Here is a 9751-nt window from a genome sequence, read left to right as displayed (position 1 = left end):
ACAGATCAAGTTTTACAAAGGCAAACACTTCACAAGCTGATGTCGGCAAATAAATCTTTGTCATAGGACCTAAGCCCTGTTGAAGATGAGATGGAGAATACCCAACTGATATAAAATTTGTCCCATTACAGGGAGAATTAGACAATATTTGAAGTTCTCCTCAATTATACATCTTCTAGTTTTGGATAACACCAGCTCCTCATGAGCTTAGCTCTATGTCCTACTAAGGTTCTTATGGGACAATGAGAACACAATTCTTGTAGATACATATTTTTCCTCTTAACTTATGCTATTTGTTGTCTTCTCTTGCTGTTAATGCCTAATTTATAGGGATCTCCAAAAAAACTGCATTTATCGAAACTGTCTAGCAGAAAAAATGGCGTTGGCCATAGCAACCAATCAGAGCTCAGCTTTTATTCTTTAAACGGCGCTGCAAAAATGAAAGCTGCACTGTGATTGGTTGCTAGGGACATCAAGGGCCACTTCTCTGTTAAACAGTTTTGATAAATGAGGCCTATCATCTGTTGTACAGCAGACAGTCCTGGACAACCTAGACAGGAAGTGGATGGTTGCTAAGCAACCTGAAGTACTACCTGCTTGCAGAGATACACTCAAGTGCATACAGTTAAATGCAGTAGAGTTTGACTTTAATTTCAGCCTGGATAGAGAACCTACAAAATATCTGCTAAAATGTTGATTGATAAGGCCTACATGGAAAAGTAGCACAAAAAAAATATCAGAAATATGTTGCATAACTATTGGCAACCAAGAGACTGACAATATTGTGAGTAAAGCTCCATTCACAGCAAGGCTTGGGAACCTGTGAGAACATTTATGTTGAGGGCTTCAAAAAGTAGTGACAGATACCATGATTTCAGTAACGTGTTTGCTACTTGTGAAGATGCCACCTTGTCTGAGACTTTGGTATATACATAGCTCCCACATGGAGTAGTAACCATGATCTTCTTTCAGGGCTCCAATTCACAATCACAGTACAAACAGCAAGATGGATTGAAGTCTAGAGATACTTGGTGAGCCACTCAAGATACAATTCCAGAGGCACTTGTGTACTTTCCAATTTGTTATTGTATATATCCAGATAGCATAGGCTCGCAGGCCACATTTCTTATGAGAACGCAGAGCTAGTTCCTATCCTGTACTGCGCGACGTAACGCAATGTGACGCAGTATGGGATAAGAACTAGATCTGCGTTATCCTAAGAAATGTGGCCTGCGAGCCTATGCTATCTGGATATATACAATAACAAATTGGAAAGTACACAAGTACCTCTGGAATTGTATTTTGAGTGGCTCACCAGCTATCTATAGACTTTAACACGTCTTGCTGTTTGTACTGTGACCTTGTCTGAGAACTCATGGTAGAAATGTTGGGGCCTGTGAACAAAGAGTCTGATGTATCCCTAATATGCAGGCTTCCTCCGCCCTCCAGCTGCTGTTTGACAGCCTTTTCCCTGGTAGTATGCAAAGGGAGAAAGCTGCCAAACAGCAGTGGGGCTGCAGTAAGGCTTGTTTGTCATGAATAGATCACCCTGCCTCAGCAGCATAAGGACTCATTCAAACGGCCATAGTGTTATGCGGGTCCACAAATTGCAGATCCGCAAAACACGTATACCTGCCGTGTGCGTTCTGCTTTTGTCCAAGAATAGAACATGTTCTATCTTTCTTGCAGAGCCGCGGAACGGAACTACGGATTCTTTCGCAGCCCCATTGAAATGAATGGGTCCGCACCCGTTCCGCAAAATTACAGAAGCCATGCAGACCCATTCATACGGTTGTTTATATGAGCCCTAAGTCTTATCATAGGTTCCCTTTAAAGCAAGGATGAGTCCTATGGATTCATGGCAAACACGCTCCCACACCGCCCAGCCGCTGTTTGGCAGCATTCTCTCTTGGATGCTAAAAGGGAAAGGTCCGGAGGGTACAGGAAGCCTGCATATTGTGAATACTTCAAACATTTCAAACAGTTCTCAATAAAGGCAGACTCTTCACAGATAACAGAGACGCTAGTGAAATCAGGGTGTCTGTCACTACTTTGTGAAGCCCGCAGATAGGGCAGCATAAATCTAACGACATGTTCCCTTTAAAGCAAATGACCAGAGCCTGAGACATCATAAGGTTATACATCAATGACAAAAACCATGTAGACACATTACAGACCTCTTCAGTACCATGTGTTGTGTGCTGTAAAAGGCAAAAGATAGATAGGGCAGAACCTTAGATGCTAAAACAAGCCTTTTCTGCTGGGTTTCTGAATTGTTCTCGGAATAAATTATTTATCTTGCTGTGCTCATGGTGATCGCTGTGCAGATTTGATAATGTGCATCTTTTCCACAGGCCAAGTTCAGGTTTCGTGATAACATTGTACCTCCATAAACAATTGCATATAAAAACAATACGGAGCTGCAGAGGATGCCAGTCCTGCACCCAGCACATCACAATGTGCACGGCATCCGTGCTGGTTTGAGGGCACGTTCCATTTGCCGAGTATCTTTGGCACTAAATGCAGATCTTCTACATTAGCGTGGTTATGTTTTCTTTGCTATTGTCAGTATTTTGGGTCTGTTTTCAGTCTGTATTGCGTTTGGAAATAAAAGAACATTCACCAGCTGCCCATTATACAGAATGCTACTTATGCTACTGCTCTCCTCTCCACGAGGCAGCAGGAATCAGGCAGGATCCATCTGTAACATGGCTGCAGCAGCCTTTACTAGAGGTTCTGCAGCAGCATCATTAGAGAGTGATTGAGCAAGGAGAGCTGGTTATTCTGTACAATATTGTTGGCATATATATATATATATATATATATATATACACACACACACGTATATATTACCAGCAAACCTGTAAAATGAAACATTTATACATGGTGCTGAACAGGCGCCATACGTTGTTAACAAAGTGCAATATTTTTCAGAAGTGCAGCACAGTTGGGTACCAGGCCTCTTTATAAACTGAGATTCTGGTCTTGTATATATTTGGACATCTTTCATATAAATGATGTGCTTTTATTGATATGTAATTGTATCATCTTTGACATCTGCATATTTCTGTACTCTATATGTATATAACAACATTAATCCTTTGTTAAAAGGAATGTTGACAAACGTGGGACGTATTTCTGGTTAAAAGACAGTTTTAGGCTTTGACGTAATTGATAGAAAGGGTGAGAGAGGTCATTAAAATTTAATTAGACCCTTTTTTTTGGGGGGGTGTTCTCTTTTGGATAATTTATTTATTTCTGATTAAATCTGAATATTTACTTTATAAAAATGTTTATTTTTTTGGTTTTGTTTGTTTTTGTTTTTTGGAAAATTTCTTAATTATGTGGAACAAAAAAAAAGGAATGTTGGCAACATTATATCAATTAATGTTTAATATATCAGGAGAATCCTCAATAAGTGCAGATGTAACATAACAGAAATGTTCCAGCTCATCATAGGTTTTGCAGAGGTTTACACTTCACAGCCTTCTTCATGTAGAAATCAAGTTTGAAGACCCTCTTGTTCTCAGTGTCAGCAGGGAACCCAACTGCTTAAGGCTGACCTGTCCTCCTTTCTGACATATCTGTGTTACTTACAACTTGCATTCTGAAACATCTATTCTTATCACTCTGTTGTGCTATTCATCTATTATTCCTGCTACAATGTTATGAATAAACTGCCAGCAGTCTGCAATAAAGGTCCATCTTGGTGTTACCAGTTGGGGATGGGGGGTGTCCCTGCACAGTCTGACACTATCCAATCAGTGCAGCCAGACTGTGCAGGGACACCCCCCCCCCCCCCCCCGAACTGGTAATGCTCAGAGGGACCTTTGTTACAGAATGCCGACAGTTCACTTATAAACTTCTAGCAGGAATAATAGAGGAATGGAGCAAAATGGAGTTATACAGATATATGTTTCAGAATTATTACATGGGGAATGCAAGTCGGTACTAAAATGAACATATCAGGAGTGGAGAAAGGTCTTCTTTAAGCAACGCTCCTATATGACTTTTGTAACTGACTATATGCAAAACCACAGATCAGTCAACAACATCTCTGCCATATCTAAAAAACGCAGCCCTGGATTTTACTGCAAACTGAACATTTAAAGAGAACCACAAAGTTCAGTGCGATCTGCAGGCAACATGTTATAGAGCAGGATGAGCTGAGCAGATTCATGTATAGTTTTATGGGAAAGAAATCAGTAAAACTTTTAATTTATGCATTTAAATCTCTTCTATCAGTGATTATCAGGGATTGATAGCATTCTCTGTATAAATGTGTATACAGAGATAGATGCCAGTCACTGATAATTCTATAGGAGGAGGTGATATCAGTGATTGATAGCATTCTCTGTGTAAATGTGTATTCAGAGATAGATGTCAGTCACTGATAATTGTGCATTCAGGAGGTGTTGTCAGTGATTGATAGCATTCTTCTGTGTAAGTGTGTATACAGAGACAACTGTCAGTCACTGATAGCTGTACACAGGGAGGTGCTACCGGTGACTGATAGCATTTTCTGTGTAAGTGTATATACAGAGATAGATGTCAGTCACTGATAATTGTGCATTCAGGAGGTGTTGTCAGTGATTGATAGCATTCTTCTGTGTAAGTGTGTATACAGAGACAACTGTCAGTCACTGATAGCTGTACACAGGGAGGTGCTACCGGTGACTGATAGCATTTTCTGTGTAAGTGTATATACAGAGATAGATGTCAGTCACTGATAGCTGTACACAGGGAGGTGCTACCGGTGACTGATAGCATTCTTCTGTGTAAGTGTGTATACAGAGACAACTGTCAGTCACTGATAGCTGTACACAGGGAGGTGCTACCGGTGACTGATAGCATTTTCTGTGTAAGTGTATATACAGAGATAGATGTCAGTCACTGATAACACCTTCCCATGTACAATGAAATCAGAACTAGCGGAGATTTAAGCCTCATGCACACAACCATGTCCGTATTGTGGTCCACAAACCATGAATCTGCAAAATAGAGACACCTTCAGTGTGCACTCTGCATTTTTTTACTCCCATTATTAGAAATTACTAATCTGGACAAGAATAGGATATTGTATGTTCTAAAATTTGCGGAACGGACATATGAATGCATGACATCCATGCGCTGTATGTATTTTTTGTGGACCCATAAAAATGAATGGGTTTATGTGTAGTCCGCCAAAAATGCGGATCGGACACAGATACAAAATTGGTTATGTGCATGAGCCCTTAAATGTATAAATTACAACTATTGATCACTCTGCTCAGCTCCTCCTGCTCTATAACATGCCGCCTGCAGACATAGTGAAAGGTGCTCTTTAATGCCCCTTTAAACAGGCTGACTGACTGACAGTTATTGGGAACAACCCATTCTTTCCTCAGATAAATGAGCATTTGCCTGTTCATAGAGTGACTGACAACGTATTTACAATTTGCAATTATAGGGAACTAGCATTCCTACGAACTTTGGTTTCAGAAAATAGTCCTAATATTTGGCCCATGTAGAAGGACCTTTGGGGTGTACATCCCATTAAAGCAATAATTGTCCTAATAGTACTGTCCTGACACTCATTAACATGAACATAGGGAACTATATTTCAAGCTTTGTTTTCAAAGACCCTTTGTGACAAAGATAATCTACAAGGTAGGCCCTACTGAATCCGTTTCTATCCTTTCTAATTCAACAATGGGCTTGCAGACATTAGGATGTTATTGCTAATTTAAAACAGGGCTGAAGAGGCATTATAGGGAAACGACTGTAACTCCCACTATGTTCAATGGCCAGGCAGTCACTCTCTTAACACCTGTGGGGGTAACAGCATACATATTGTCACTAGTTTGACAGTCATGTCATAAAAGTCTATCATAGGAAAACCTCATTGAATAAATTAAAAAGCATCATGAAATATTGGTTGAAATGTAACAACTGTTTTACACTTTATTCTTCGCCTATTCCTTTTATTTTACATTGGAAATGGCTTGCTACAGCCAAAGTTAATTTCATTGAACACCTAAAAAATGAAGAATTTTCCCATCAACCTTTGCAAAATCAAGTAATACTTCTGCAATTTGCCTAATCTCATATGATCACCAGCATTAGAACTGCCATAGCGTATGCTTTTATAGTGTTATCATAGTAAAACGCTCATCAGCAGCATTAATACATTCCACTTGGTGAAACTTACTGATCATTATTGGTACCAGTAGTCACCAATGGTAGGGACCAATGCTTTGCAATTACTGATTGAACCATATAATTAGACTACTGTAGATATGCACTTCCGCTAGAATTTTTTACTTTTGCCACATTCGCCTCTTGCAATAATCTAAAAGTTACACTGCTGGAGCATGCGTCATAGTTACTTATTCTGCCAATTGTCCCAATGATGAGGTACTATATGGGTTCAATGTAAGGGGATACACTTAACATTCTTAGGCTAGGATCACACCAAGTTTGGGAATCAAGTATGCCTATAATAATAATACAGTTAAGGCAAAGTTATACCAACCACTATATACTGGCCAAAATGTGCCAAAAACACATGACAACTGGAAGCCTAAAGGTACATTAAAGGTGTACGTTGGGAGACTTTCCCGCTGTGTATGCTGAACATTCACCCTAAACATGGTGTGAGCCTGTAGATTCACCGTATAGACCAGCAACAAAGGTTAAAATGTAAACGTTTAAAAAAGTTGGCAACTACGTTACAGGCACACAACAAGGGGCGGTAGTGCATATGCAGCAGTTATACTGCTGTTCCACTTTGACCACCAAAATATCCAGCCCTCTTAAATCCTAAGAGCAGCACCTTTTCATTGGGTTTGTACCATCTGAACGGTAACAGCTAGTTACAGAAAGTACAGTGCTCACACTTCATACTTAAAGGGGTTGTCCCAACATTAAATATTAGTTTGATATAATTCAGCCTGAATAGCAAATTACTTTTGCAATTGACTTTCTTTTATCAAAAATGCTCCAGTTGCAAAATACAGTATAACCTATACTTCGTTAAAATGGCTCCCCCTAATGTTCAATCTGTATAGTAATGTGCATGTCCTCCTACTGAGCAGAACGAGCAGGTCACACATGCTCAGTTCTATCCTCAACTGCCACCAGCGGGACAATCTGTCTCTGCAAGCTGTAACTGTTAAAGGTAGAGAGTTATAGATAGAAAGAACACACCCCCTGAGAAAGGACACACCCCCTGAGAAAGGACACACCCCCTGAGAAAGGACATGCCCCTGAGATGCCAGCTTGAAGAAAATTCAGCAGAACAATTGGAGCAATGAATGGGGAGATCTTTAAGAGCAATGTGATGTACACTGCTGGTTCTAGATTTGTTAGAAGGAAAGTGTCATGCACTATATGATTTTTCTTTTATTTCTTTTTTTACATTAATGTTAGGATAACCCCTTTAAATGTTGCATTTGGGGCACAGGGAATTGAAAAATAGATGTTATACATTTGCCTGTAGATTTATACCTAGCTGCAATGAATAGTAGTGGTGTTAGCGATTAGAGGACGGTCCTTATGCAGCTATTAATACACATACTAGTACAGTATTATAGATATGAATACAGTATCACTAATACATTAACAACCTGCACTTACAGGACCATTGTCCATTTCCATTCTCTTAAGAACAATTTGACTATGCTGTATTTAATCTTTTTGGCATCATATGTACTACTTATCTGATGTATCAGCTTTTGGAAATTCCAGATATAAGAGGTTCTTTTAGCACTGTGATTTCTGGACTAGCAGACTGGCTAGCATGGCACTAGAACAGTGGTCAGCAACCTTCGGCACTCCAACTACAAGTCCCAGCATGCTCCATTCACTTCTATGAGAGGTCTGAGAAGAGTAGAGGAAGTATGCATGCTGGGAGTTGTAGTTTCACAACAGCTGGAGCGCCGGAGGTTGCCTACCCCTGCACTAGAAGGTACTGGACATCCTTGGACCAAGATAAATATATTCCACAGGCCACTCTCAATTGAATAGTCTGGACAGTAACACTGATAATTCAGAAAGCTCACCGTTCCCTGTGTAGGGTGCAGTGAACCACATTCTGTCAATGCGGCCTATAGAGGGGGGATCTCAGTAGTGTCAATTTTAACTCCTTCAGATCCAGACTACTCAGCTGAGATGCCCTTATGGAGACTGTATACAAAAAAAAGGCTCCACACAAAAAAGTAAATGCCAAGTTATCTACCATGTTGACAAGGGCCAACTGATAAACCTGTTGCAACAGAACATGGTAAGTGCTTCTCTGCTTGTTTAAAGCAATACATTGGATATCATCTGGAAAAATAAAGCAACAGTTGACATCTTTATCTTCTTCCCCAGTTTGGCACAGTCTGTTTCCACATATATCACTTCAAGTCCCTATACATCACTGGAAGTTCTAGCTCCAGATAAGAACCTGGGTGGCATGCAACCACAGCAAGCAAGCCATAATGACTTCTGAATGTCTGGGTTTCTGAAAGCATAAATTATGGGGTTGATGACGGAGTTACAGGCAGCTGGCAGGACCAGCGAGTAGGTGTACACCATGGGGTAACTGGAGTCAGCAACTAAGGAGTACACAGCAAAGGGAATCCAGCATAGTGCAAAGGTGCCCAGTATGAGAGACAAGGTTGATACCCCCTTCCTTGTGCTGGAGGCTTGAGATGTGGCCATGAATTGGTGCTGGACTGCAATCTGCTGGGCATGGCGGAATGCAATCCTGCAAATCTGCAGGTACAGTTGCATCATCAAGGCAAAGAGCAGGAGGAAGGACACCGCCAGTACAGCTGCATTGTTTTTGGTCACTGGCCTCAGAACACTGCAGGAGGACTGTTCCCTAACACAGTTCCACCCCATGATGGGTAATAAGCCAATACAGATGCAAAGCGCCCATAACAGGAGTATAATCAAGTAAGTAAAAGTTAGAGTTCTTTCTGTGTGATATGTAAGGGCATTGTAGAGAGACAAGTATCTGTCCACTGTGATAGCTAAAAGGCTAAAGACAGAGGCAGAGAAAGAGGCTAAGAGCAGCCCAGCAGAACTTAGTGTAGCCACTTCATTATTAAACACATATAGAACTACAAAATTCACAATGAGTCCCACACCGGCCAGGAGATCAGCCAGCGCCAGGCTACCGATGAGTATAAACATGGGGGCACGAAGGGTGGGTGTATAGAAGAGTATAGCAATCACTATTGCATTCTCACACGCCATGATTGTCCCTGTTACACAAAGGATAATGTCCCATGGGCTGACAGACTCATCTGGGGAGAGATCAGATGTGGTGACGGTGGAGGTGTTGGTATCCCATGGGTCATAGAGATGGTGAGACATCCTGCTGGAGGAAGAGTTGTGGAGATGCAGGAGGTGCTCCATAGTTGCGGCTGCGGGCTGGTGAAGCATTGCTGCACATCAAAGGAAATGTAAAGAGATAGAAAAAATATAAAGATGACGATAAGATAGAAGCAGAGTGAAGAAACAGAGCTGAAATCCTCAATGTCATGTTGACACATTCCAATACATAGCTATGGCTGCCAACGATAGAATAACAGGCAAAGATTGTGCAGGGGGATGTCCCAAAAATCTAACTGAATAAAGATTATCAAGGCACCGGAGAGAAACAGGTTAAATTGCTACTATCTATCTATCTATCTATCTATCTATCTATCTATCTATCCTTTATATAGCTATTATCTATCTATCTATCTTTTATCATCTATATATCTATCTATCTATCCTT

At 40.7% G+C, this 9751-nt stretch overlaps 1 protein-coding gene across 1 annotated transcript; it reads right to left on the bottom strand.

Annotated features, from left to right (window-relative positions):
* Positions 1 to 8391: 8391 nt before the first annotated feature.
* LOC122919902 (G-protein coupled receptor 12-like) lies at positions 8392 to 9414 on the bottom strand. The gene has a single exon (XM_044269086.1). It carries the CDS (start codon positions 9412 to 9414, stop codon positions 8392 to 8394), a length of 1023 nt encoding a protein of 340 aa, XP_044125021.1.
* Between the last annotated feature and the right edge of the window lie 337 nt (positions 9415 to 9751).

Source organism: Bufo gargarizans, chromosome 9 (assembly GCF_014858855.1).
Source record: "Bufo gargarizans isolate SCDJY-AF-19 chromosome 9, ASM1485885v1, whole genome shotgun sequence".
NCBI lineage: Eukaryota > Metazoa > Chordata > Amphibia > Anura > Bufonidae > Bufo > Bufo gargarizans.
The sequence above is the reverse complement of the archived record's forward strand: the minus strand, read 5'-3'. Positions and strand labels throughout refer to the sequence as shown.

Excerpts from the sequence above, each read along its gene's own strand:
- LOC122919902 (XM_044269086.1), bottom strand. The coding sequence starts at position 9,414 with ATGCTTCACCAGCCCGCAGCCGCAACTATGGAGCACCTCCTGCATCTC.